This window comes from Pleurotus ostreatus (genome assembly GCF_014466165.1).
Source record: "Pleurotus ostreatus strain PC9 chromosome Unknown scaffold_9, whole genome shotgun sequence".
Classification (NCBI taxonomy): Eukaryota; Fungi; Basidiomycota; class Agaricomycetes; order Agaricales; family Pleurotaceae; genus Pleurotus; species Pleurotus ostreatus.
In genome coordinates this window covers 393,356-420,720 of record NW_023503164.1, presented here as the reverse complement: position 1 = coordinate 420,720, position 27,365 = coordinate 393,356, and the positions used below count along the sequence as shown (strand labels likewise).

The window sequence follows — 27,365 nt, the reverse complement described above, 5'->3', positions numbered from 1 at the left end:
TCTAGCGTGTAAAATAGATAGCGGCGTATAGAGTCTCTCAACCATGCAAGCAGTTGTTGGACCACAGGCTACCATAAATTCAACTTGCTAAGTTGTAAATTTAGTTAATCACACCCAGTTTTATTTTCTCACACTCAGTGCCCAAGTCCTGTCACTTGTCTTCGGCTACTGATACATGTCCTCTATCCGAAGGAAGAATGCATTCGCCTCCTCATCCACCGCAGAGTCCGACGGACAAAGCACTTGAGGATGCCCTAGAGGCTGCCAATCTCGTTCTCGGCGCCATCGATATGTTGCTTCAATATCAGGCCTCGGCAAAGGGGGTGATGATGCAGCCCTTCGTAGTTCCAGATTATTTTCTGGGGAGCCTTCTGCGCTTGAAACTCGTGGCCCAGACTTTCAAGGATACTCCCAATGCACCAGCACTCAATATTGCGGCGTATTTTTCGCCCCTCCCAGAGACTCCTGATATTGATGCTAACTCTGAGCTAGGTAATCATCATCTGGTCTCAGTGTTGTTCTGTCCTCACTGTATCAGAGGTCTCTTTATTTCCCAGTGCCGCACGCATTGGACAGGCTTCTGCTCTCTCATTCGCAAGGTTTACAGCAACCTCCCCCCTCCCTCCGATTATGCAACAACATGGCCAGAACACCAGCCCAAGAACCCAACCTTGCTTTGCGCGAGACCTGCTTCACACTGCGGACTCCCCCTCTCAATGCTCCATCACACTTTTCGAGAATTCGGGAATCTAATCGACTCGGTGCTGCCAAATGATTGCCACACAGCAGACCTGGCTTTCCAAGTCGCTACTCGGCTGTGCAGCCAGATGAGCGATCCGTACGAAGACGAAGGCGCTAGATCGAACGCGTTCGACGAAATTGTTAAGCCTCTGTTTGATCATTGGGGTAGCCAACATCGCATCGCGCCGAACGCCGAAGTCACTAGTGCCCGTGTCGATCGTGTGCTCACTCAGGGTGGTAGGATCGTCATTTTGCGTGAGGATAAAAACGAAGGCGGAGCCGGTGGCGACGTTTACATGCAACTTTCGCGCGACTTCGATATGTTCCGCAAGACTGAAGGTGGCGCCGAAGGAGCACCCGTGTTCTTAGTTGGTGTGTGGGGTACGTCTGACGGTCTTTCCTCATGGCTATCCTGTCTGACAGCCATGTTGGACTCAGGCGCTGGTTTATTTGTGGCTGGTGCATTCCACGACGGCGTCAATGCCGTGATTGAGCCGCTAACAGACATCCATTTCATGTACGCAGATAAGAGCAGGCGGCGCCCATTAAGACTTGCTCGAGTTCTCTACGCACTTTCCGTTGTCCTGAACAAAATGTACGTCATCACAACACCAACCCCCGCCTTGCACTCATTATGATTGTCATCTAGCGACGACGCATCCCTCGTCCATCAGCCTATTGAACCCTCCATCCCAAGAGTGTATACGGATTGTGTCGATATTCACACAGGCTCCCCTGTCGGGCTTCTATCCCGGTTTGAACCGTCCTCATTCCCAGAGCGCCTGATATTCTCTGCGTTGTTAACACGCGATCAAGCAAGCCCCATCGCACAGCCTGAGCGAGTCTATGTAAAGCTCGTGGATAGGCGACCTTACGGAGCGCAAGTACACAGCTACCTCGCGACAAAGGGTTACGCTCCTCATTTACACGGCCACAAGATCCTGCAAGGCGCTCCAACTGCCTACGTCATGGAATACCTCGGTCATCCCTGGGTTTCCCTGTTCGATTTGTCTCAGAGAGAGGACTTCTCAGCCAAAATCCCCTCTTCGGCGATGGACCGTATCAGGGGCGCTGTGTGCACAGTCCTGCAGGCTTTGGAATCCGGACAACTGGTCCACGGCGATCTCCGTCCCAATAACATCATGGTCAAGCTGGATGTCGATGGAAGGCTGGAGGATGCCGATGGAGTGCGGCTGAAGATTGTCGATTTCGACTGGGCGGGCCAAGTAGGCACGGTAAAATATCCTTTGAGCCGGAATGAGGGTATCTCTTGGCCAGGCCCTCGCGGCGCCCATATTCAGCAAAGCGACGACAAGCGACTCTTTGAATCGTGGTGGCCAGAATTCTGTACCTATAGCAGACAACTCCAAAACAGCGTTTGATTGCGCTCCAGCCTGTGCACTTCGTTTCCAATAACTTTGCGCGGTCCTCGCTGCCACCTCGACAAAGCCCAACGCTCTGTGTTACAAGAACGAGTAAGATGGTACGTGGACACGTATCTCGTATTTTTTGTTGGTTTGGCTCTGTATATACCTGAGTGTCAGGTCGAGACTTGGAGCCGGCGCATCGGAGTCGCCTTTCGTGGTTCGATGAATCTGTACACACGTCTGTAGACAATTATCCAATCAAGAGCTCGGTGTGTTAGGTTTCAAATTAAGCATAGGTATAGCACATGGGCTAGCTCGCAAATTCATGCCATCGCGAATCGGCATCACGTCCGCCAGAACGTCCATCTCGTACGGCGTGCAAGAACCTTGGGGTTTTCACTTCCCAAATCCTGACGCTGTAACAGGTCAGCGTGTACCAGGCCGTAGATAAATCAAGGCCGTTAAACGAAGGATTGCCGCCGCCGCGATGGCAGAGCATATGAAGAAAGACTGCTGAAGAGGGCGCGGAGGATGAAATGAAGAAGAGAAGCGAAGCGAGGAAGCGAGGAGGATTGAAATCTGAAATGGATAAAGATTCTACTAGCCTGGCGGATATGCAGGTACAGTTGAACCAACGATTCAAATTGAACAAAATAGAAGGCCCCTATGCCCCTTCAACCCCTATGTCCTCATGCACAGTTCCGGCCTCTACTGCCAATCCAATTGATCCATGCAATGGCGCTCTAAATTCCTGAGTGGCGATTGAGACACACGACCAATGGATGCGGTAGAGGAAGTCCAGGTTGGAACACGAAATGCACGAACGACAGCCAGGCAAGGGTGCAGAAACGAGAGCATTGGACGTCCCATGATTCAACCCGTCTATTGAATTGACAACGAAGTTATAAAGGTTGGAAAACGACGAGAGATAGCAGAGAAAGTCAGGAGCCGGTTACGGCGACAACCCCTCAGGCGGCTGATCACCAACCTCCTTCAGTTGCAATTGGACGGCAGTACTATTAGCATCACAGAACATAGGTCTAGATATCGTGGGTGTACTACTCTGCGTCTTCGAAACCAGAGAGCTAGGCATAAATGTAGCACATGGGACTAGCCCGCACGTCCATGACGTCGCGGATTGTAATCAGGTCTGCAAGTATGCCCATTTTGAGCTTAAAGTCCAGTGTAACATTTACGACTGGAGGGTCGATACTCGTCCGTCCGGATATATCTGTCAGCCGCCTTTTGAGATCCATTGACTGCCACTCCCACCAAATCCGGTCGAGGTTGGAATGGTGGAGGTAGAAGACAGGGTCTATTGACTCAGGGTCAGCGATGTACGGCAAGGAAGGAAGAGGGAACGTACCTCCGGGGCTGGACCATCTATCATTCATCTCCCCGCCGACAGATAGATGGCCGGCGTCGTGTACTTTCAATGTTGGTGTCACTGGAGTACCCTCAAGCTCGATACGGAACCGTTCGAAATTCGGTTGCTTGGTCGTATTGGCGACTTGAGAGGAACGGATGAAAGCTACGGCGAATGTGTTGAAGGAACGTGTCAGGCAATGGTTGGTAACAAGTGTTCCTGGGCCAATGGAGAGGTTGTACGATGCGAACGGCCCATCGGTTATGCATCCCCCGCCAGTCCATCCAGGGATATCTGACATGTTGCCGAACTGGCCTGCATAGCCAGGGATGTCAATTCCGTTGCCGCCGAAACCAAACACGGGGTCAAATACTGGGGAAGCTGCGACGCTGTTCATCAGGGCATTGTCAGTACCTCTCTTTGAATAGAAAAATAACAAAAATATCACATAGAGGCACCGTCCACATCTCTTGTCCAATCCCAGTATCTGTTCAACCAAGAGGTCAACCAGGATCACACCCATATATCAGACAATAATTACGGTTGTGCTCCAGTATAACCGCACTCTTCACGGAGTGCTTTCTCGTATACTTGAAGCATTCGACGATGCCACGGAAGGAATTGACCCTAGCTCAGTTTTAACGTCAAGCATAGGGAATTCAAGCCATCCAAACGCACCACAAGATGTATTTCTGGCATGAGGGACACATGCAAAGCTTGGAAATCGTCGAACCGCGTTCTGACGCCTGTGAAACTGGTTTGCGCCGGGAGAGCCTGCAAGCATTTAACGGCGCCGATGTAGCGAGCCTTGTTTTGTGCGCTAAGTGTTCGCCTAGATTTTGATTTGTAGAGTCAGAAACAGTTATGCAGACAGTTTTGAGGGTACGAGCCATTCTTTTCTAACGATGACCTCGCGGCATCGCTTCGAGGGTCCTTTCGTCACGTCTGTAGCAAGAACGGCGGAGGCGAACAATAAGGCCACAAGGAAGCCAGTTATCATCCTGCGCGAGAGGGAGGGCATCGTGCGGCGCGGTGCTGGCTTGGTTGGTTGCTCTCTCTCGCATTTTAAACAGTATCTGGCGGCCTGAAGCGGAGAGCCAGAGAACCAAGGCAAAATTGGCTCCTGGGTGATTAATCATGACACGGCGATGGTCCTTGTATTTTGTGCTTCCGGAGTTACAGGGCTCGAGAAGTGCACCCGCATTTGGTTGCTAGTACAAGAAAGAATCCACGAGACGTGATGGCATGCCACATTGCCGTCGTAAGAATACGTACCTTTGAGCACCCTACGTCCGAGACATTATCAGTGAATGAGTCCAATGAGATGTTTATCACTCGGAATATGTGCCAGGATATATACTCCAGTGTGAACGTTGTGGTGTCTTCACGGTCGTATCGGTCTACCGGAGACGATGAAACATCGGAATGGAGTACTGTCAAACACTAGCGCTCGTTTACAAACGCACGTTCCTATAGGCTAACCAACTTACAACACCCGGATAACATCCACTCGGGCATCAGTTCACCAGTCGAGCAATGCCGCCGTTGGTGCTCCCACAGTTAGGCATCAGAGCGGATTATTTGTTGCATGACAGTGATAGACTACAACTTGAAGCAGACAGGCAATATATGAAATGCAAATTTCGAAAAATTATGAGAGATCGAAGCTGGAATTGAAGTCAGGAAAGAACTACAGTTAACGAGCAGCTAAGAGCTCACATTAGTACGACCATCAGCCCAATATCAACTCTTTTACGTACGTCTTTCACAGTTGGCCAAATGGCCACCACCAGCGACCCCGCACCATGGGCAATGGATTGGGGAGCGGTCCTTGTCTACAAGGACTTCATAGCTACACGCCACTGTTATGTTTGTGGTAGCCGTCACGTTCGTGTTTTCAGTAGTAGCCGTTATGCTTGGGTTATGTGGGGGATTTTTGAAGTCTGCTGAGGAGTCTTCAACATCAGAATGTGCCCCTTTTATACATTCCTGGGGTGAATACAACAGTGAATTGTTCAACGTAGGGGAGGGGTGTTGTTCGAAACGCGAAGCGACGAAGTGACTAGCGCAGTGCCCGAGACATGAAAGTAGCTAAGAATAGACCTCCGCAGCGAGCTGTGAAGGACGCAGCTTGGTGATTCACGCCGACCACCCAACTTGAAAGGTGACCCACTATTTAATCTTTCTAAATCATCTCAAGCAAGGAGGAAAGAATGGTGCATCACCAAGTAATTAGCTAGAAACTCAGAGTGCTCCGTAGGCCACCTGACCGTCAATAACCGTCGCTTGGACCTTGGTGCTCAGAATCTTGTCAGCCGGCACTTTCATGATATCTCTATCGAGAATCACGAAATCCGCCTTCTTCCCCACTTCCAGCGATCCCCTTTCGTCTTCGGCGAACGCAGCGTACGCTGCATCGAGAGTCATCCCCTTCAGGGCTTGCGCGCGAGTTAAGCGCTCATTCGGGAACCTGGTGGTAAGGAAAAGAAGTGCGCTCAGCGACGATCATCCTTTCAAACGCGCGAAAGCTCACCAGCCACCCTCTCCGTGAGGAGATGTTCCGTCTACGGAAAGCCTGGAGACTGCAGCATAGAATCCGAGAAGAGGATTTATGCCCTCAACTGGGAAGTCGGAGCCCAGAGGCAGTACACCGATTTTCGAGTTCCTGAGCAAACTATGTGTAAGGTGTGGCGCCGATCATTGAGTGATAACCTACTGAAGGAGCATCTGGTAGGCATAAGCTCCTTTGATTCTTTCGGGGCCCTGTTTACTGTATGAGTGGTAGCTCACACGGTAGGAAGATGGCACACACGAGTCGTGTCTCCGCGTAGCTCATGTCGCTTGTGCTGTCCAAAGCCAAAACAGTCAGCCAAGATACGTCTCCGACGCTTAGTTCCAGCACTTACGCATGCGTGGGTTGTACACTCGCGATTACTGTCTCAAAATACGATCAGCGCAAGTTCCCTGCAGACATTCACGCACCTACCTCCAATTCGCCCAATGCGCTCCAAATCTTGCATAGTCATGATCTGCGCATGCTCAATCCGTGGACGCCAACTCGCAGTGACATTGTCTGGATCAGCGGAATCCATGATGATATCTTCAAAAATGTCCAAAACGGCATTATTCGCCCGATCGCCGATGCAATGGATATTCTGCGGGTGAAATGAGATGCGGTCGGGAAAAGCCGGAGTGCGCACTTACCACTTGGAACCCATCTTCGTAAAACTGGTTGACCAGCTTGCCTAGTGCACTCTTGGAGCTGCGCATGAGACCACTAGTTGACGGGTTGTCAGAATACGGTTCGAGCAGCGCAGCACCCCATGATCCAAGCGCGCCTAATGGATAAGAGTGAGAGATGTCCGCGAGGAATGGAAATGGGGACCTGCCGTCCGTGAACAGTTTAATGGCGCGTACATTGAGTCGACCATGAGCACCGTGGTTGATCAACCGAGGTATTTGTGCGCCCCAGTATTCATCCGAGAGTACATTACCCATGAGATACGCGCGGATCTGCGATCACATAACTCGTTAGCGATGCAACTTCGTAATCGAGCACTTACAGGTAGATTCCCGGCTTCAGATTGCCTAGACAATACGGATTATCATGACAAAGTTGTATTGAGAGACACGTACTTTTTAAAGAACGCAATAGCCTCGGGTTGAGAGTCCGCATCATGGATCGAGGTGAGTCCGTGGGCCAGGGCGTCCGTCATAGCCGTCGTAAAATAGTTATCCATATCCTTCTCCGACCAGGGAGGGATGGGAACCAAAGTCATGGCATTATCAACGAAGATACCTCCAACGTATCACTAGTAGGTCAAACACATATCGCGGGATGCACACCTGTTGGCTTGCCGTTCGCATCCCTGATGATTAGCCCGCCGTCGACTTCCGTCGGGAGTTCGCCCATCATCTCTAGAACTCGAGAGGAAACCCAGAGGGCGTGACCATCTACTCGGCGAAGCGCTATTGGCCGGCCTTCTAGCAACGGATCCGAAAGGTCATCCTTCAACCAGAATGTCAGCTTAGCTTAATTTGAGAAAATAACTAAACGTACTGAGGTCGGAAACTGTGCCCCCGGCCATCTAGTCTGGTCCCATCCCATTCCCTGTATCCACGTTGAGGTATTTTTGTGGACATCCGGTCGAGAATCGATATACTTTTGAATCCGAGCCACAACATCTTGCCATGTTGATCAGACTTGGGGACCCAAACGACACCGTTCGGACAGCACACCTTGCGTCGACGGAGCTCCATCCAGTTGGAGCTCCATTTTGAACCCATACTCGAGTATGTGAGCATGAGCATCTATACGCTCCATATGAACCAACGAGTAGCCGTCTTAGCGAATGTTCACTCACCAGCCATTCCAGGTATGACAGCTGAACCAGCCTTTAGCTTCACGACTTTCAGATACCATGGGTTCAAAAGCCGAGAAGTCCATGGTAGATAGGTAGTCATCGCGTACAACGGGGAATTTACTCGAATCTGAATCTCGCCTGCGACATTACTAGTTCAGAATCAAGAAATTGGAGACAACAAGAGCTTTACGGAACTTAGTGAACCCGTTGACTCAATGAATGAGCCCTTGACCACCAAGCATTGCACGGTTGGCTTGTCCGGCGCGACGGTATAAATCGAGCCCTCTTCAGAACATAGCGCGTATCGGTGATTGGGCCAGGTCGAGAACTTGAGCAAGGCCGCGCAAATGAGGCCGATAAGCCAGAGTTTACTGGTCGCTGGCCTTGACGTTCCCCGAGCAGGCGACTTGGTGTCTGTCATGGAGAATAACAACGGGGAACTTCGAACGATGCCTCAGCTTCAAGCCAGCTTCAAAGCGGACTATAGGTTCGGCGAACTAGGTCACACTGTCACGCGTCACGCAGCTCTCTTCAGTACTCCTTCAGTACTCCTTCCTGTTCGTCCTTTTGAGTTGCGGAAAGTGGATTCCGTTTCATCCAGAACCAGCAGAGTCATGTCTGAATCACTATATGCTGTCATTCTCGACGGTCTGCAGTCCAAGAATCTCGATCCCCCACCCTTGGGACTTACTTTTGGAGCAGATATATACGGCGACGACAACGAGTTTCTCGACGGAGAGTGGGCAAATGGAACTCGACGGCTCAAGATGGGGGCGCAGACGAGGAGCCAGTTTCCCCTGTTTCTCTAGACAACAATAGTCCTACTACCGCATCTCAGACACCCAACTTCGTCATTCCAGCAATGCCTTCCTCCTCAGCAAAACCATCTAAGTCAAATTCTGCCAATCAGTCCTAGTCCTATTCGGCACAAATAGCGCAGCAGTTCCCATCGTATCAACAGACTCCCGGAAGAGTTAGGCGGCATGCGCCCAAACACGAAGCCGATACCATACAGGACGCAGGGAATCCCCATAACGATAGATCGCGACTGGAGACACCGTCTGCTACGAGAAGCTGCCCTCAAAATGCACGAATGAAATGACTTCGCGATGGCATGTTTATACATGGCGCAGTGTCTTCAGGATGTATATTCCTCCTCTTCTCTCATTGCTTTCAACGGTGGCCACGCGTTCGGGTTCAAGGCAGACGATAAGATACGATGCGCTGCTTAGACAATATCTTAACCTACTGCCAAATCCATCCCCGCCAAAGGCTCGTACGCAACAAAGGTTAGTATTTGCACGTTGAGACGAAAACCCGACGTAACGCCTAGGTCGTTTCGCAAAAAAGAACAGTCGACAGTCTGGTCCGCGACGAGGTTAGTAAGTCTTTTCTTGTTGAGGTAGTAAACTTACGTACCGCCTAGGCGAGTTCACAAAAATAACAGCGGGCGTTCTGTCGTGTATCGGTTAGTAAGTCTTTTCTCGTCGACGTGAGAGACATACGTACCGCCGAGGATCACAAACGCGACCTTTCAGGCAACTGCATCTTGGCTCATGCACATCGCCTCCGCCCCGCTGGCCTCGGAACAGCGACGAGAGTACACAGATTCTTGGCGAATGCGAAGGGTTTTCCCTCTTGACATCCTCTACAGCAGCTCGACTGCATAAACCTCACTGATCTCCGGACAGCCACGCACGGTATTCAACACGCCCAACGCCACAAATGTTCGACGGCCCAAGCAAGTGCACCGCCGCCGTCCAGGCTCATGGATGAACCCATACGACACGACGACAGAGACGCAAGCTCAGATGACGAGCCATACGCGGCCCTGGTGCGTATTGTATAGCGATGCGCCATCGCACCTCCGTCTCGCTAGAGATGGGCGGGTGAGTATGGGCGATGGGACAATTCTGGCGGACTTACCTCTAGAAGTTAGAAAGCTAGATGAGAGGAAGAAAGAAAGAGACGGAGAACAAGTTAACGCGCGATCCGCCTTTATATACCCTGGGGCGGGATGTGTTAAGGTTTGTGACGATATGTCTATGTTTGCCTAGGCTTGGGAGGAGGCTTCCCTCCTACATTGGTACTCTCTTCACCTACCCACCACAGTTCCCTCGCCCGTGCTCAACATGGTCGCCGCCCATGGGGATGGAGTCCGCGCGGCCATTTTGGCAATTTGCCAAGGCGGCGAGTACCAATTTACTCCCTTGGTCGCTTTGTCGCTTTTACCCAAGGCGAGGCTCTATGTCTCTTTGATGCAACCCAGGTCACGGACATCACCCTCCTGGTCTCTCAGCCTGGCGTGGTCAAGCACGGAAAGGTCATTCACAGAAATGCGATTTCGAAAACTTGCCATGGGATCGCTTGCTACTCGCCCTTCTTAGAGGTCCTGCTGCTTATTATGCATACAACCGCTCATTTCTTTATCCCTGACTTGTAGACAATGCAAGAAGTCATGTCGACATCCGCCGTTTTGGCAGAACTCGGAGAGCGATTTGAAGGAGCGTGTACTGTCCTCCTTAGCAAAACGATCACCCACACATTGAGTACTCAAGGCCACGCAGCTGTTAAAAAATTCGGGAAACTTCTCAAGGACAACACCATCCTTACGACTATTTCTCTCCTCCATAACCCATCCGCCGGAGGAATCCATGATTGAACCTCCCCTGTAAGCCGTGTCAATCGATACTACGAGTCGGTCGCCCTATGGGATGAAGGGTGATCGATGAGCGGGGGATATGGATTACTTACGAGATGGTGGAGGAAGAGAACAAGGACTGGGTACCGACATTCCGTCCGTTTGATAGCGAATGTTTGGCACAGATGCAGGTGACAAACAGCGAGACTCCACTACGGTCAGCGATACACCCGCTCAGCAAACCAGCTTGGCCCAATCCTCTCCGAGCGCATATGTCGGGCAGATGCCCTTAAGCCCGTTTCCTGTACCCATTTCATCTCAAGGCCTTTCTTGCTAATGCCCTCCATCCAACATCTGTTTAGCGACCTAAGTTCAGCGATACCTGCCCATCGTGGTTTCTTCGATCACCATTGCCTCTTGTAAATAGTCGCTGATGGGCTGCAAGACGCTGAGGGGGTATTTAGGTCAATCTATTGGGTTGTAGCAATAGACTGTGTCCTCAGAAAGGACTTCCACTTGCCTAGTATCAGGCCGTTATGATCGATTCGACGTATCTGTTCTCATAAACAGTACCTGCCTTGGAGCAAATTTAATAGTTCAGTAGTTAACAAGGCCCCCACCCAAAACTCAACAACTATCGTGACACGCTCCGTCATGCATTCAGGCCCAAGTTATCATCGATCATCTCCCAAGTGCCACAGGCATACGTACTTCCAAAGCAATTCAACCTCGCTGATTTTCGAACAACTCGCTTCGTGCGAGAAATCACGACTCCCCACAACCGTTACTTCTGAACAGGGTCCCATGCTATGGCGACCCCACGAGGGACTCTCATCTTACCTCCTTCGGTGTTACACACATCCCATGACCTCCGGTTCATTCAGAATAAACAGCTGACATGGATCCGTCCATATAGAGACAAGAAACGGCAAGGCGTGGGGGCTCGAACGTAGAACCAGACTGTGTTCTTCCCATCACCCGAACGCATGGACTCTCACAGTTGGTTCTCTTCAACGAACCACCACATCCCCACGGATTGAGAGCTCCCTTCACTCCTTGAGACCCTTTGCGCACCGTCCCGTACAATAGGAATGGATCGTCTACACGGAGCAATCGAATTAGGTGCTTAGGTCCAAGGATGGGAAACATACCTTGATTTCGTACGGTGTCAGATACTGTGCCGCGTGAGTTGTCTGCACTATGTCGAACATATCCATGACTGATTCGCAGGACATAAAAAGGTAGTCTTATGGTGATTCCGGAGTGGCTATTCCCAGCCATTTCCCAACTACTTGGTCGCGTCGAGTCCTCCAAGTTGGACAACGACATAGAAGAGTCCTAGCACCCGCGAACGGAAGGTTTGATTGACTGGGTGAGTGTCTTGCCCTTGCCCTTTCGTTCCTGTACACATTTTCGAAGAGGACGTACCGATGATGCGAATTTTCAATAACCTTCGTTCTGACAACGCAATTCGATTGCGTGACATGCGGAGTGAATTGTCACTCTGATGGTACACACCCGAATCTTTCTTGACATTTACGAGCTTCAGAGAGGTTGGACGCTGATACTATATTGTCGTTTAGCTTCGATGTAATAAACGAAGCCAGTGTTTTCTGGCTGGCAACGGCGCAATAGCCACATCGCAAAGGCAGCACACTGGGTATATACCCACGAGTTGTATTCTTCTTAATTGCCAATAATATGCACGTTTGGTACTCATACGACGGTGTAACCGTGTATAAGCCGATTCACGGATCTTGCCATCCGAACCAAGTGCCAGTTCGATCGACCTTCACTGCCCGAGTAATGACTCCCGTGGCGATGTCGTCGACAAGCAACTTCAACGCTGCCCCAGCGATAGTTGTGCATCCCGAGGAACCGTTGGCAGCGGAGTCGAAACCGAGTTGACACAAGCCCGCTCTCCAGATATTAAAGCCCGCCGTTCCAAAGGCTACAATCAACGGTGGCTGGGCATGATTCTGATATCCGTTGTTGGTGCCCGTCGCGATCCCAGCGATCATAATGACCTCCGGTTGTTGCGACGTCAACATATTCCAGGCTGGGAGCATTGTGGAAGCACTCCGCTATAGAGGCTGTATTGTCTTCGTGTACGGGGGGTACGGCAAATTGAAGGTGGCGAATCTCTAACACATAGAGCACAAGACCAAGCACAATGTCGTACATATTCTGGAAAGAGAGATGGTAGGGGAGGTGATGGTATGGACAGGCGTACTCACAGATCGGCCGTTGAAATGGAGACATCGAAGACGGGGCATATAAGATGCTAGCTTGAAAAGCGGCCAAACGTCCACATCCACAGTAAGAGTTCGTATACCCGACACACTTTCTTGGGCAAGCTGGGAGAAGACGCTGTTTGAGACGCGGCCAAGATGGAGATGTATGATGTTCGGTCGATCTGCGAGAATGACAGCGATGTTATCGATAGCTCCTCCCGTGCGGACCAGTTGAAGGCGGGGTAAAGCTGATGACGGTATACACGGTAGCTCTTGGAAAGGGGGCAACGTAAGATCGAGGTGGCGTAAAGACGACTGCGATGCGAGAAAATCGATAAATGGGCGAGCGTCCTTGGGGATGAGCCCAGTCCACGAGAGGGTAGTGAGAGAAAAAGGGGCACTGTCTAAGAAAGCGAAGAATGGGCTCGAACCCTTGTTTCCCTTTTTTCGAAAGAAGTCGACACTGAGCGAGTTTAGGTTCGCGCAGCGTTTGAGAACTTCGCAGATGCGAGCACCGGTCTCCGTAGATAACTTGACTTCTCGGGCGGATATGTGGAATCCATCAATGTACTGGCAGAGCCGCTCTCCTGACCAGTAAAGCGTGTCGACGAGCAGTTTCAGACGGGGTTCGTTCCATCTGGGGAAACAGATGGTTCGGTACAAGAGCGGCTCGGACGCTGCGCGAAGGGATCGTGAGGCGAGTTGTAAGGCCAGTATCGTTCCCCGGTGGTTGTCGAGCTCTGCCAATATTAAATACAGCAGTTCTGTCGGTAGCGGTTGTGGAGAAGGCATTAGAGGCCCGAATCTAACTCTCACGCGGTCATGCTCATGCCACAGGAAACCCCTGGAGACCCCTGGTCTCCGCCTCGACTAGGTGTGCGTGCTCTCACTCTGGTATTTCGTGGTCTGTTGTTTCCAGCGAGTTTATGACCAGAGGAACGGCTGTATTTGAGATATTCAAGAGGCACCTCAATAACCAGGCCGTGGAACAGAATTTGTCGATTGCGGTCGGACCTGGAACATAGTTTTCTTATCCTGACAAAAGGTGTGACTCCCAGTTGACGATCAGAATGTCAATTGTCATGACGGCGATGACAAAGGCCAGTCTTTAAGCTGCTCGAACAATTCTGCTTGCTGCTTATCTAGTCATGATTACTTGTCGTTCAGCATTGTCTAATGAACAGTGTCTCGTCGATATTCAGTATTCAAACGGATTACGGATTGGATGATGTACTTACGCAGGTTCGTCCGCCTCCAGGACCCTCCGAGTGTATTCAAGGGCCTTCTCCCAGATAGTTTTACCGCCTCGTACTTCAGCCTCCCACTGTTCCTGCAGGTCAAGCCCAGACGACTCTACCAAGTACGCATTGGTACACCCTCTACGAACATCCCGACACCATACCCTCGCCAACTCCCGCTCGTTCGCTCCACTAATGACACACACCACCATTTTCAGTGTCGGATTTTGCAGAAGCCGAGACACCACATCAGGATCTTGCGCGAGGCAGCTAGACAGTGGCATTGCGAAATGTGTAAGTTGAGGGAAGGGAGCGATATCGAGCGCGTCACTATCGCGTGCCATCGGGCTTGCCAGGCGGATGTGAGAGAGCCCGGTCGAGAGGAGCCCCTGCAACCGTCCTTGTCGACTCGCCCTGTTCCATCGGCTGTCGGAGTCAATGACAACTACCTGCAGAGGGTGGCTTCTCTCTGGGCGAGAAGGTTCTGGGGTGAAATACGAGCGCACCAGTGGCATGTACATCAAGTGCAGGAAGGATTCTTGATCCATCGCGACGTGTTCTGCATTGTAACACGACTCCATGACCTTCTGAACGCCACTGTGAGCTTCTTCCATCCATAAATTCTGTACGTGCTCGGAGGGAGCGAAGTCAGGCAGGCGCAGCCTCTGGCTTACACGAGTAGCCGTCGGGTCGTCGTTTGGGTTCGCCTGAAGGAAGATCATGGAACGAAAGTCCTTGACAGCTGCTTCTGTCGGTAAGATGACGGTCGAGAAGAGGTACGGAAGTACCAGTTGACGACACCATGAGTTGACGAGACAAAGGGTCTTGCAAGTCGATGTCGACGAGCGCGCAGCGTGTTCGAAAATGTGCCACACAACTTCAGGAGGGAATTTCATAAATGGGTTATTCTCCATGAGTGCTGAGTGTTCACTATGTTTCGTGATCACCGACATTCATGATGAGTATTGAGGTCGACGCGTTGAGGAACGCACCTAGAGATGTTTCAGCCTGGGGGTTCTGGATGGGCGTGAGGACTCGTTGAAGCCTATTAAATAATCTGAAGTGTGAGATGAGCCGCAGTTTACCGCAGTATCACTGTTCGCAATAAAGTCACTGGCGCCACCGAGTTCTGTTTTCGGTAGGCGTGACATGGGTTTCCCCTGCACCTTCCCCCGCACCATCACCACAGAACAAGTCGTTATGGGAAATTCCAACAGCTCACTGCAATCTCTTGACCTGAGGTATTGAGATCCACCATCGAGGACTAATTGAGAATGATCACCCTCAAGCCGCAAGCAGAGCAGCCAGTATACCCAGGTGAATATCGTCTGGAACCATTCACCCTCATCGATCCTTACTTACAGAGGAATCATGGACTCGGAGTCCAGGAGGAAAGGGAAAGAGAGATACGACCCTCAGTACGTATTTTGCTGACCTACTACGCGAAGTGGTCTTGAACATATTTGAACATGCTGCACGTTCGTCTTCGTCGACTTGCCTAGGTCTATGTCTCGTCAGCTCGTGGTGTTATCAACTAGCCCTTCCGTATCTCCTTACCACCATCATCTTGCCTGCGCCGACATCTGTCAAACGCTTTCTAGCCTTGTTATCTCTTCAATCGGATGGAGGCATTGAAATCGATTGCAAGCCCTGCATGCCCTCCGAATACGTACAGACTCTGGGTCTATCTCCCAACAGCCAGGAGATTTATGATATGGTGGTATGCTGTCACAATGCATGTTGACATGGATCGGGTCAGGGCTTGGATTTTTCTGAGTGCACTGCGTGCTTGGGTCAAAAACATCCTCAACCGCCGCTAGAGAGCAGGAGTCGACCTCTGTAAATAACCGTCCATGAAACACCGCCGGCCATTTTTGGCAGGACTTCGATACCTCGCTGCAAGCAACATCACGCATATCCGCCTAGCACCTCGAAGTCCAGTTTTACTCGAGAGTTTTGCACCCAATGTCACTCTTTTCTCCCCACTTACACATTTCGCCATACCACTGTACCTCTGCGACAGTATCCTCCGGCCTAAGCCGGAACAACTATGGGTCGGAGATCTTCGACGCCATCTATCACAGTTGTCCCTGGTCTTGCAGACGTCCCACTTAAGTCATCTGGAGCTGCGCGCTGTTGACCATTGCACGATACACGGAGGAAGAGTTGTCCATTGCGTTCATTGGCTGTGCGAGCTGCGGTGTTGACTAGTGAACTAGTACTAGTGACTGGTGAAGGACTGTAAGTAGCTTTAGCATATTTCTTGCTGTATTATAATAAATATCAAATGCACTCTCGCGTATCACATGATCAGCAATATTCCGTCACATGAGTCGTATGCTGAATGGCGGCTAAACTCTTCATCATGACCATCAGCACTCTAAGCCGGAATGTCCTCGCCACAACCCACGAAGTATGGCGCAACTATCTCAATTACATATGTCCTCACCGTTGATATTGCAAAACAGATACAAAGACCTCTCTGGCATCTTGCTTCAGTGTCGGAAATTTCCTATTTGAGTTTTGAGCGCTCAAAAGCCTACGCTTTCGTTAAAAGGCATTTTAAGGGGCTTATAATGGATGTTACTCCATTAAAAGCAAGGAAAGTTGTGGTTTAAGCCAATATACTTTATCACGAATTGAAGTATATATACTACTGTCCTACTCTAACAAATCTGGCGTAGGTACGAGCTCAATTGCCGCGGCAGTTAGCTCAACTTCTTTGTCTCAAGGACATTGTGAGAACGATTTAAGGGGCCATCCTTAAAAGGCAGGTATGATTTTTCCGACATCAGGAAACGAGTGCTGCTCAAGTATGCGACTTCGACGAGCTCTTATGCGCATTTATCTTCCGCTGCTTACGGGACGATTCCTCCCTTGAAAGTCTTCAAAACGATATCGAGAAACTAGAACGCGGTGACAATCTCGACCAAGGCCAGAAGTCTGACCTTGGCCGCTTGCGACATCAACGAGATGACGCGCTACAGAATCATCTCGAGCAGTGTCTCGAGGCAGTATTGACCGTGGCAAACGATGAGAGTATCAGAAGTCTACTCTCTGAATAGTGAGTCGGTCGTGCTCGATATTATGGTAGGTCTCAGTGGCGTGGTCTAGCTTGAGGTCTTTTTCTGGCGTAGAAACGAATCGATACGCTCCTTACGTGAACTTGTGCAACAAGGCGCTGTCATTGCTCAGAACTACAAATCTCCCGCTTCGCTCGCCTACAGCCCCAGACCTGCAGTACCGTCGCCTCGATCCTAGCGTCCTTAAATCCCAAACGGGAGCCGACCGTGTCCACCGAACGCCTGATGTAGGAAAGGCTGGTGACTCTGTAGTGAAATCTCTCGGCACTCAACTTGAGCAATCGCCTGACAAGGGTGCCGAGCCCGAGTTCGACGCATTCCTCGGTTTCGAAGAGTTCAAGGCCATCGGAAGTCCCAGCGAAGAGGCTCGCGCCGCTGTCGAATCGGCGTTCACCACAACAGCGCGGCGTGTCCGCGTAAGACCGCAGGATAGCGAGATGGACGAGGTGCAGCTGTCTCCCTCCACGAGTCCGTCCCCCAATGTAAGCGCAACGCCCCCAGCGACTAGCTCTAGATCTTCGAAACGCAAACTCGAAGCAACGAATAGCGTCACTAGCAGCAAGAAGTTACGCCTCGGGGTCAAGAATGGAGTTGCGTTGCGCAAGGAAAGTTCGAACGAGAAGAATTTCGATGGCCGGGTGCAGTGTGCTGCCTATGCGCTGGAGATGCTATCCCAGAACCCCGGTATCCAGCACACGATAAACCTGCTGCACATTGGTGCGTCATGTCCAGCTTCTCGTATTGTGCCCTCATGGTCTTCTAGACGACTGTCTGTTCATTTGGTACTATGACCGAGAGGGCATTGTACGGTCCAACGGCGTCAGCTTCATCGCCGACTTCCCTCGTGCGCTCGTTCTCATGGCTCTTTTCCAAAGGTTCACGGTTGAGGACTGGGGTCGATGCAAGACTTTCAATTGCCCTCCAAATACGCCTTCGTTTACCGTGTCCTTAAACGACCCCCTCTTGGAAAACAAGTACAACCCTCATGACTTCCTAGCGCTCGAGATCAAGTGTTCGGATGAGGACTATCTAGCTCCGCCGCCACGGTGCCTGGGTGGACGTGCCACCAGAGTCCTTCCATGCGAGCCCAAATTGAAAGATAACAGTCGCGTGCTGGAGTCTCTCGTAGTCAAGATCTCTCATCCGGAAGTGCGTCGGGCGCATGAGGGGAAAACAATGAAAGGGATACGGAATATCGCGGCGAAATACGATGCGTCAATGACCGACCATCTGCCTGGACTGCTCTGCTACGCCGATGTCCGTGGCACAGATACCGGGCGGGTTCGAAGCTTGGTGGGCAAACCCGGTAACGGATATCAAATCATGCGAGTGGTGGTGATGAAGAAGCTGGCGAAAGTCACCACGTTGGATGCGACTGATTTCCTTCGTGCTTGGCTTGATGCAGTGACATGTATGTCGTCTTCGCTCGAATTAGTCTTCGAATAACGATTTCTCTTCTGACAGGTCACGCTTTCCTATGGAAGCACGGCATCGAGCATGGAGACCCCAGTCTCTATAACGTCATGTGTCATCCAGAAACTCGTCGCGGGGTATTGACAGACTTTGATCTGTCGATTCTACAGTGGGAGGAGCGCGTCCCTGGCTGCGATCGCACGGGTACTGTTCCGTTCATGGCCTTTGAACTGCTGGATGATGCTTACTGGAATGGCGACATCGTCCGTTATTATCATCACGAGATGGAGGCATTTATTTGGTGTCTTCCGTTCATGTGCCTCGGTGGGTTTGTAGGTGATTCGGTGCGTCACGAGGTCATCTCAGATTGGGTGAAGGCAACTCCCTCGCAATGTCTCGGAAAGAAGGCTGGCTTCGTCAAGAAAATACGGCAGTACTCGAGCCACGTCCCTCTCAGCTTTGCAGCATGCTACCAGCTTGCTCTGCAGGTCCGCCTCAAAACTTGGTGACGACGACGAAGACAAAGAACCTCTTCCTGCCGCCCTATCTCTTGAACTGTGGACAATGTTCTTAGGGTCTCTTAAGACGAAGTCATGGAGGGATCCGAAATCGTCTCCCATGTTGGGGTTGGAGGATGCCTTCATCTCACCTCTCATCGAACGCCTCGAGACCCATCGGCCCCATTTCGACGGTTTAGATGACTCGATGAAATCTGAACTTCGGCAAATATTCCTCGCCGACTCTCAACCACCAGCACTCCAGGTGAAGGCCCCGGAACTGAAAGACCGCATGAATGGCCGTCAAGACTCTCGACCGCGGTCAACTCCTCCGATCCCTCCTACCTAGGATTTGCGTTTGAACGTTTGCCCCTTTGACCCTTCTATCTATTCTATCACACTACATTGCACATGCTTTCGCAACACAATTATCCCCACACATGTAAAATACAATATTCATTCAAGGACGTCTTGGAAACGCGAGTGGTATGAGCGACGGTGTAAAAAAATGTTAGTTTTTCCACGGCGCTTCCTCTGCGTCAGTGACCTATCCTAGGCCAACTCCAGAGCTGACGAATTGATTATTCGTCTCCCTTGTCATGGCTGAAACTTATGATTTCCTGGTCTTTGGGTTCCCCGTAGCTACATTCGGCGACGTCGCTTCACATCGGTCATTCAACGATTTCAATGAAGTTAGAACCCCAAGTTCGTAACTCCTCATCCAGGGCGATCGCCCAGGATTTTGCGAGATGCTGACTCGCCTTACGCAAATCTCGGACGTCCATAGTGGCCCCACTGTGTGGTTTCCTTGGACAGTGCAGGCTTCTCTTTCTACAATTCCGATGGTGCTGATGCATCATGGTCTGTGGTGATGATCAGTGATGCTTCCTTGTTCTGTTCCCAGCCTCGTAACTTAAGACCCCCGCAAACCAGGACCTTCCCAGGCCGCGACCATCCCTACACCTTCAGGTATGTACATAACTCGTCCCTTCACGTCAATCATTCCACTAATATAGCAAATAGCGAGTATCATGGAGGATGCAAAATTCGCGGACTTCCCGCGTGAAGTAGTATGGCATATATTCACTCTTGCCGCACAATCCTCCACATCAACTTGCAAGACACTGTGTCTCGTCAATTCATGGTGCTATCGACTCCTAATCCCGTATCTCTTCGCTACCACCATCTTGCCAGAGTCGGCATCCGTTGATAAATTTCTGGCCATGGCGTCTCCTCATGCCAAGTCGGAGGGAGATAAGACGGTGACGAGCCTCACTCAAGGCGCCTTGCAATGGAAGTCCCAGCAACCCTCCGAGTCCGTAAAGAACTTGTGGATGCTTCAGTCTGAAATAGGGTTTGGAAGATGATGGCGTTGTGTTGCAATGTGGAGCATATTGCCATGGAACAAAATTCCTTCCAGCTTCTAATTTGCGATACCCCCGCGTTTCGCTCTTGGCTTCAGATGCAAGAACATCAACCGCCGATTGGGAGGAGGAATTGCCCTCTGCAGATGCTCGTCATTGACGCAAACACTTTATGGAATAAGGATATTCTGGGCGGGCGCAAACAAAGGCACGAATCCTTCCCTGCGATTGACATCACGCATATCCGCTTAGCAGCCCAATGTTCGATGCTATACAATGACCGCATGCTAGACACCACTCGTTTTCCTCGGCTTACTCATTTCGCCATACCTCTATACCTTTGCGGGGGTACCTTCTTCCGCGCCAGGCTAGAAACGCAGCGGGTCGCGCTGACTCGCCTTTTAGACAACTCGACATTGCAGATGCTAGTGTGCATTCTAGTCCGCTCGTCAGACCGGGACTTGGCCTGGGAATGGATTCGAGACATGCGCAAGAGATACACCAACACATACTTGGTAGAGCCGTCCGGGTGTGGGTTACAGAAGGAATGGGAGAGGGAGGTGCGAGGTGGTGAAAGCATTTGGGAGAGAGCAATCAAATATACCCAGGAGGTGATGGAAACGGGGTATTCTATTTGTACGGATTTTATTTAAATGAAATGGGTGTTGAAGTCTTTGTACTTGTTCCTTGGAAGACGCTGGACAACATCTACAGCTTCTGATCTTGGCTTTAGTTGCCAGTCTGCGCGTGCGACGGGAAGATGATCTCCTCCATTCTATCATAAAACATCCTCGCCATCTCCTTTATCCAGGGGGCCGCCTTGCTCCTACAGTTATTCCTGTTGCAGAACCTCCAACGGTACCTGTTCGCCTCGACTATGACCGCAAGGTGTTCTAAATACTCAATGACATCCACATGATCCAAGGAGTGTTCCATCCAATCTAGTAGCACTTCGTCCTTGAACTCCTTCAGTTTACAACTGCATTCGGATGGACGAATTTCCAGCCGTGGTCTACCTTGGGCTTTACGACCGTAAAAGTAGTAAGTGCTGGGGTCTTCTTTAATCCATGTTATCAACCACGCATTGATCGTGCAGCACCACGAGGGTGTTGAGGTCTTCTGCGTCGAGTAGATTGGTCCGCCAGGTAGAAGGCCGGCGGGATAGTAGCGCGTAAAAGGCCAACGCAAGATGCTTTCTGAGTAGCTCGGAGGTGTTCGTCGTTCGGACGAGATGGATGAATGGCTCTGGATCCGGAGACGATCCGCCGGGGAAGCTTTTGGCTCCTGCCATTGCCTCTTCTTCCATGCAGCGTAACTGCTTATAGGCCAATCAGCCCTTGGATGCAGAACAATGACATCTCTTATTGCATCTGCTTGATATTTAATAGCTAGCAAAGGCGGACCCATCAGCAGCTCGGCCGATGGGTGATGATAACGGGGCAGGAAAACGGTCCTTTGGCAGACGAACATCAATGAGCTTTAACTCACCATCCATCAAGCTTGACTCACTCTGGTTGGGATAATACTCTGAGAAACCCCCTTACATGACTCCCCCCGTCGTATAAAGCGATCAAAGGTACACCATCATATAAATTCTGCTCAGAAAGAGAGGGATTCACGACCTCAAACATGTCTGTGAACATGGAGGGATGTCCTGTCAGCAAGGCCTTGTGGATGCGAAAATACACGACAGCAGCCGGGGTCTGCGAGTAAACAGGGGTGATGTTTGAATATGAAGCTTCAGCATCGACAGCGATGGCTTCATCATCTCCAGCGTTTCCAGGAGCAGAAAGCAATACATCCCCGTCCGAGAAGTCGAAGCTTTTATCACGCATGGGTGTCGGTGCTGACATTGAGAGTCGTCTGAAATAAGGTGACACTGTGGCGAAACTGCCTCTGCCAGGCGTTTTTTCGTGTTGATACGCGGTACTGCTTCTAGGATCGAGAGTTATCGCAGGTTGACTTGAAAGGAGCGGTAAGCGTTGACTCTGTTAGACAACGATTTCGAATCGCGTCTTGGAGAAAATGACTAGGGGCAAGCCCCTGTTCTCGCAGTCACGGCCCTTTGCCTTCGAAGTCAGCGTCAACGTCCAACCCCAAACGTCGTTCAACTGCCAGAGGCTACTACGCTTTGGGCGACAATACGAACTTGTAATATTGTGAGTGCGTCGAATTTTCTGCACGAACAGCCTCCCAGGCGCAGCCGTACGACACACCCTTCCATCGCATAGAACAATGTGGAGGGCGGGTAGACTCGTTGCCTTTATCAAAAGGATTGTTTCACTTCGTAGCTCGAGGGCACATCTCGGTACGAATACTACGCAGGTGCCCATCTCTTTGCCAGTAATCCGGGTCGTTGCTAAGGTTTAATCGGCATCTTTACCAACTGCTTGAGGAAATGGGAATATGGCTGCAACTAAGCGCAGTAAATTCCACTTATACGAGGCTCCATTCATCTACAATTTTAACAAGATTGCTCTCACCACTAGGTACGATGAGAGCTGTGTGGGTTTGCGGGCTGCTAGTATTAGGAGTACATAGGGGGATGCATGATCGTGGGATGTTTCAGAGTGAATGGATTCTTTGATGATCACTGTGGCCACTCCCTAATCCGCCTCTCATCATCCATTTCTCCGGTTCGTCGTTGAGATCACAATTCATTCTCTCAGGCTGTTCTGACTATAAATTGCCTGTTCCCAGGTCTCTTCTTTTCCCCCACCTTTCGGCAAACAAGTGCTCCTGACCTCTGGCAGGCCTTTCCACATTCTTTCCATTCATCTCCCAATTTTTCTCGACCTTCAAAGCAGCAAACGATGTTCACGTTCAAGTTCTTCCTTTCTTTCGCCTTGGTGGTATGTCTTGCCGGTCGGGGTGGGTCTATCAGTTTGTCGCCGCAGGAGTGTATACTCATCTGTTCGTGATCTCAGCCCTAGCGGCCTTCAATATCACCGTCGGGACTGCCGAACTCGCAACCAAAGACATTATCGCCCCTACTACAGCAATTCCGAGCCTCGTGAGTGCTGCATTAAGGATGCAGTAGTAAATGTCCTATCCCTCAAACGCCGTTCTATAGTGCTCGCAGAACTGTACCATCGCCCAGAATATCCTGATTGTAAGTATCTGATTGACAAACTTGAAGAGCCCTCTGATGAAGCCTATTACAAACGAACTAGGGCTGCGCAGACGACGCCAGCTGCTTGTGTGGCACCGACGCCCTTGGCAACCTTACTCAGTGCGAACAGTGCATATTCACGGAGTTGATTAGAGAGAATAAGCCCATGGCCGACTTCCGCGCTGGGTCGAACCCGGTATTGGGTGGTAAGTTGTTAAGCGTTATCTCTGCTGCCTCCGGCATAACGGGACGTCCCTCTGTAGCTTATAGAACTGCATGCAACGCGAGCACCAACACTATGCCCCCGGCCGACACTCTCGTCCTCACGCTCCCCTCTGATTGGGATGGACCCTTCGTCTCCGTTCTTCCTGTGGGCGTCGCTATCATCTACGCTCTCTTTGGAGGATTCTTCGGTATCTCTGGCATCCTCCTCCTCTGCAACATGTGAGCCGGCTGGTATCAGCGGTTGATTTGAACATGTCATGTTCGATTTGATGCGCCTTTGGCTGTCGAGCGGTGATGCCGTTGATGTACATACTGGAGATGGGCTCAACCCGGTACCTTGGTAAGAGTGATTGATATACCCCTGAGGCTAAGAGAGTGAAGCTTTGCAAGTTCACTTTGTGTTCATCTTTCTATATTTCGTTGCTTTGAAGCTATCGCTGGACGTTTTTTGAATATACCATTCCATGTAGCCTATTGTTTATTTCACGTAGTAGGAGAGTGTAGAGAATGTTGGTGTTGAGCACACGAGTAACTTAGACAACCGTTGCCAGGTCCGGTGGAAAGGTCTTGTAAATATAGTTCACATGGTATGCCCGTGCGCATGGACTGTCGAAGCCAAATTCCGCATTCCAGCCGCCTGAACTTCGAACTAGAACGGGCTAGTCGGCGACAACGTCTGCCTCCAGTACCTTGGTGACAGTCGACCGTAGGCTTAGAAATTGGGTGGGTCGTTTAGGAATAATTCTGAAATTATTCAATTGGAAAACCGTACTTCAAGTGAACATCGTTGCGACCTCCTGAAATTACGAACGTAGGGGGGCTCTTTTGGCATCGCCCGACGGCTCAGGGTTTGGATGTTGAAGGCAATGGCCAAAAGATGAGCAACAAGAAGAAACAACTATACAGACCCGTCTCAAAGGCTCCCTTTGTCACATTACTTCTTGATACAGAGTATATGATATGTAGCGCCCGCCGCCAGCAGGTCCGAGAAAACAAATTACTGACCCTCCTGTCTGGACCCCCTTTTCTCCTATCGTGTCATGTGTTTTCACAGCGCGTAACTTTCCCAGGGACGCGTTTCATCAACAGGATGAGCGTGTTCTCATTTGTTAGTAGCGTCCCACCATCATCGTCCGCGTCCCCTCCAGGCGTACCTGCCCTCCTACTTCTGGATCTTGCTTCCAGCCGACCGCGTCGAGTCCGCCTGATATTCCCCTGCGTCCCCGCGACTTGGCCGCGCTATTGGCGATGCCTCCCATCCAGATATATACAGGCTCCCTTCAGCCCAAGAAGAAGGCCGAGCTTCAGGAAATTGCCATTGCTCTTGAAATCTCCGATGCGGGGACGAACTATGAGCTGCAGCAGCGAATCAAGAAGCACTTAGATGACAACCCTGACCTTGAAGATCAGGATGAGTTCCGTGGCCTGTATGGGCGGAACAGGAGGGGCAGGAGCTCTAGGGGTAGCGTCCAACCGGTAGAATCGTCGAAAACGGGATCTGCTACGGGAATCACGCAATTTGTACCCGCCGCCGATAACGAGGAAGAACGCAAGCCTTCCACGTTGACGCATCGTACAAAGAAACGTGTCATTCCGTTAGATCCTGTCTTAGAGGTCGAGGCGACACCGCAGCAGGATATGAGATATATATCAGTGCTCCTTAAACATCCCATATCACCCCAGGAACCATCCCCTTCACCGTCCGCCAGCCACGGTCGTACGAACCGTTCAATGTCGCCCACTGACGCTCAAGAACATGATTTTGAAGCTGAAGGAGAGGGAGCCGCCTCGCACGCAAGGGTCATGTCCGCGCCTTCACCAAGTCCATCAGCTCGAGTAACGTCGCAGAGACGGACGCTACTTGCTTATATCCACATGTTCATCGACGCGACCCGCGCATTCTTTTCCAATCCTACGAACATCTCCAACCTCACGGCTTTCACCGAGTTCGCGTATATTATTTGTATTGCTACTCCATGGAGGCATGCGTATGTGTGTATCTTCCTTTTTCTTCCTCGTACAGTAATTGATCCGTTATCTTACTCGTAGTATACGATCTCGTCAGGAGTAACGATCCAAGTCCCAGTGTTCGGGTCTGACTTCGTCTTCCCACTCTTCCTCATCCTCTTGCATTGGGTGTTGCCGACGCTCGTTATCCCATCATTGGTGGGAGCGTTCGTCTCCTTCGCCCGCCCATATACCCGACTCGCTGCTTCATCGAGCAGCTCAACGTCCAATGTCCACATCGACAAATATCCTTCGTTGTTGACACACGTCGCCGCGGCTTACGATCCTCTAACGGCGTCTATCGCTCGGCTGGCGTGCCACATTGCGTGGCCTTACCGCCTCCTGCCTCCTACGAATATCGTTACGCCTCTGATACCCTATCCCAACGTTCTTCCTCCGGTGCCCCCCACGGAGATCGCGCTTGATGTTTTGGGGTGGAATTGGAGGATATTCGACGCCAGCGTCGTGCTTGCCTTTGCGGTGGCTGAGGCTCTGAGACGTTGACTCCTAGCAGGTAAGTAGAGCGTCCGAACACAGATTGCGTCTCCTTATGATCTCGGTCTTATTATGTTTATTTTCTGAGACATATATTTACGCCTGAATGCCTAGCTTTGCGATATGTTTTCGATCATCTGTATACTATCGCGCGTCGAGCGCATGTATAGCACATCTTGACTATTTATCTCCTTATCTTCCTTATGTTTACATCTTGTATCCTTTGCCCTACAAATTGTGACCATTCTTTCGCTGACGATGCGCTTCCGATAGACTGAGGAAATTTACAATCAAATTGTCGACGGCAAGGGATAGCTAAATGTCGGAAGTATGCTCGAAGGACTGTTGATGTTCCTCCAGCTTCGATCGTCAGATTGTTGGGCGAGGTGGCGGCTGCGGCACGAGACTTCATCGAGTTTCTTGACCGTTGGGTGACTTGTGCTCGACAACGCCAGCCTATACTATGGCCCAACCGCCTCCAAACAGATACTAGCCTCCCCCTCCGGTCGAAAGGGAGGTCGTCTTTGACCTCCCTCTTCGTGGCTCATATATTCGGTCGTCTCCTCACATTTGCTCTCAACCAACTGCTTCTCCGCACGACCACTACAATCGCGTTAGGGGGGACAGCAATCTATTTCGAGTTGGTCTTCGTGGCGTGGTCGAGTACCTTGAAACCGAAGGAAACATCCCAGCGTCCTCCAGAAATCCAGTCCTTGACGAATTTGACACACACCCCCTCCTTGCTGGTGCACCCATCTTGACTGTCATTCAATCATACCATTACGCTAGTTTCCTCGCATCCCCCGAGACGATAGCGGTGGTACTCGCCCTCGGCCTTTTCGTGGTCGACATACCGAAGCTGAGGGAGTATCTGAAGCATTCTGCGGCTAGATGGCCGTAATCGACGATCATGGGTTCGCCGAAGCAGAGGCGGCGTATCTGGGTGGTTCGTAGCAGTCCAAGTATTGCGATATCCCAGGAAGTCGCTGAAAGCAAGAGTGCTAAGAACAAGAGGGTCATATGTAATGTAATGTCTACCACTCGAGCAGCGAGTTGTCCATTCATGCGTTCATTGGCTGTGCGAGCTGCAGTGTTGACTGGTGACTACTAGCTAGAGACCAGCGAGGCAGAAACGAGATTTGGGCGCGTGGCAAGGCGCTTGGTAACTCCATAACCGACTCAGCGCGAAGCTTGGCACCCTACCGGACGACATTCTCC

At 50.9% G+C, this 27,365-nt stretch overlaps 11 protein-coding genes across 11 annotated transcripts; 6 read left to right on the top strand and 5 right to left on the bottom strand.

Annotated features, from left to right (window-relative positions):
• Window positions 1-197: 197 nt before the first annotated feature.
• PC9H_011341 (uncharacterized protein) lies at window positions 198-2,157 on the top strand (the record flags this gene model as incomplete). Its single annotated transcript, XM_036780826.1, has 4 exons — window positions 198-1,122; window positions 1,180-1,336; window positions 1,391-1,967; window positions 2,020-2,157. The coding sequence occupies 4 exons, from the start codon at window positions 198-200 to the stop codon at window positions 2,155-2,157; spliced, it is 1,797 nt and encodes a 598-aa protein (XP_036626681.1).
• Window positions 2,158-3,193: 1,036 nt separating this feature from the next.
• On the bottom strand, window positions 3,194-4,495 carry PC9H_011340 (uncharacterized protein; the record flags this gene model as incomplete). Its single annotated transcript, XM_036780825.1, has 6 exons — window positions 3,194-3,423; window positions 3,475-3,863; window positions 3,923-3,961; window positions 4,016-4,101; window positions 4,153-4,294; window positions 4,347-4,495. The coding sequence occupies 6 exons, from the start codon at window positions 4,493-4,495 to the stop codon at window positions 3,194-3,196; spliced, it is 1,035 nt and encodes a 344-aa protein (XP_036626680.1).
• A 1,223-nt stretch (window positions 4,496-5,718) lies between these two features.
• Window positions 5,719-8,259, bottom strand: PC9H_011339 (uncharacterized protein; the record flags this gene model as incomplete). Its single annotated transcript, XM_036780824.1, has 14 exons — window positions 5,719-5,944; window positions 6,008-6,139; window positions 6,191-6,237; window positions 6,287-6,320; window positions 6,381-6,408; window positions 6,461-6,629; window positions 6,679-6,987; window positions 7,038-7,062; window positions 7,111-7,273; window positions 7,321-7,483; window positions 7,535-7,659; window positions 7,714-7,785; window positions 7,839-7,976; window positions 8,043-8,259. 14 exons carry the CDS (start codon window positions 8,257-8,259, stop codon window positions 5,719-5,721), a joined length of 1,848 nt encoding a protein of 615 aa, XP_036626679.1.
• A 1,347-nt stretch (window positions 8,260-9,606) lies between these two features.
• PC9H_011338 (uncharacterized protein) lies at window positions 9,607-10,500 on the top strand (the record flags this gene model as incomplete). Its single annotated transcript, XM_036780823.1, has 4 exons — window positions 9,607-9,672; window positions 9,896-10,051; window positions 10,108-10,227; window positions 10,282-10,500. The coding sequence occupies 4 exons, from the start codon at window positions 9,607-9,609 to the stop codon at window positions 10,498-10,500; spliced, it is 561 nt and encodes a 186-aa protein (XP_036626678.1).
• A 1,727-nt stretch (window positions 10,501-12,227) lies between these two features.
• On the bottom strand, window positions 12,228-13,505 carry PC9H_011337 (uncharacterized protein; the record flags this gene model as incomplete). Its single annotated transcript, XM_036780822.1, has 2 exons — window positions 12,228-12,563; window positions 12,717-13,505. The coding sequence occupies 2 exons, from the start codon at window positions 13,503-13,505 to the stop codon at window positions 12,228-12,230; spliced, it is 1,125 nt and encodes a 374-aa protein (XP_036626677.1).
• Window positions 13,506-13,947: 442 nt separating this feature from the next.
• On the bottom strand, window positions 13,948-14,865 carry PC9H_011336 (uncharacterized protein; the record flags this gene model as incomplete). Its single annotated transcript, XM_036780821.1, has 1 exon — window positions 13,948-14,865. One exon carries the CDS (start codon window positions 14,863-14,865, stop codon window positions 13,948-13,950), a length of 918 nt encoding a protein of 305 aa, XP_036626676.1.
• Window positions 14,866-16,316: 1,451 nt separating this feature from the next.
• PC9H_011335 (uncharacterized protein) lies at window positions 16,317-19,293 on the top strand (the record flags this gene model as incomplete). Its single annotated transcript, XM_036780820.1, has 7 exons — window positions 16,317-16,364; window positions 16,420-16,449; window positions 16,747-17,015; window positions 17,066-17,751; window positions 17,798-18,445; window positions 18,499-18,935; window positions 19,033-19,293. 7 exons carry the CDS (start codon window positions 16,317-16,319, stop codon window positions 19,291-19,293), a joined length of 2,379 nt encoding a protein of 792 aa, XP_036626675.1.
• Window positions 19,294-20,406: 1,113 nt separating this feature from the next.
• Window positions 20,407-20,961, top strand: PC9H_011334 (uncharacterized protein; the record flags this gene model as incomplete). Its single annotated transcript, XM_036780819.1, has 1 exon — window positions 20,407-20,961. One exon carries the CDS (start codon window positions 20,407-20,409, stop codon window positions 20,959-20,961), a length of 555 nt encoding a protein of 184 aa, XP_036626674.1.
• A 76-nt stretch (window positions 20,962-21,037) lies between these two features.
• On the bottom strand, window positions 21,038-22,161 carry PC9H_011333 (uncharacterized protein; the record flags this gene model as incomplete). The annotated part of the gene is made up of 2 exons (XM_036780818.1): window positions 21,038-21,761; window positions 21,818-22,161. The coding sequence occupies 2 exons, from the start codon at window positions 22,159-22,161 to the stop codon at window positions 21,038-21,040; spliced, it is 1,068 nt and encodes a 355-aa protein (XP_036626673.1).
• A 960-nt stretch (window positions 22,162-23,121) lies between these two features.
• Window positions 23,122-23,868, top strand: PC9H_011332 (uncharacterized protein; the record flags this gene model as incomplete). Its single annotated transcript, XM_036780817.1, has 5 exons — window positions 23,122-23,179; window positions 23,236-23,321; window positions 23,382-23,420; window positions 23,482-23,626; window positions 23,684-23,868. The coding sequence occupies 5 exons, from the start codon at window positions 23,122-23,124 to the stop codon at window positions 23,866-23,868; spliced, it is 513 nt and encodes a 170-aa protein (XP_036626672.1).
• A 1,025-nt stretch (window positions 23,869-24,893) lies between these two features.
• PC9H_011331 (uncharacterized protein) lies at window positions 24,894-27,048 on the top strand (the record flags this gene model as incomplete). The annotated part of the gene is made up of 3 exons (XM_036780816.1): window positions 24,894-25,637; window positions 25,695-26,132; window positions 26,641-27,048. The coding sequence occupies 3 exons, from the start codon at window positions 24,894-24,896 to the stop codon at window positions 27,046-27,048; spliced, it is 1,590 nt and encodes a 529-aa protein (XP_036626671.1).
• Between the last annotated feature and the right edge of the window lie 317 nt (window positions 27,049-27,365).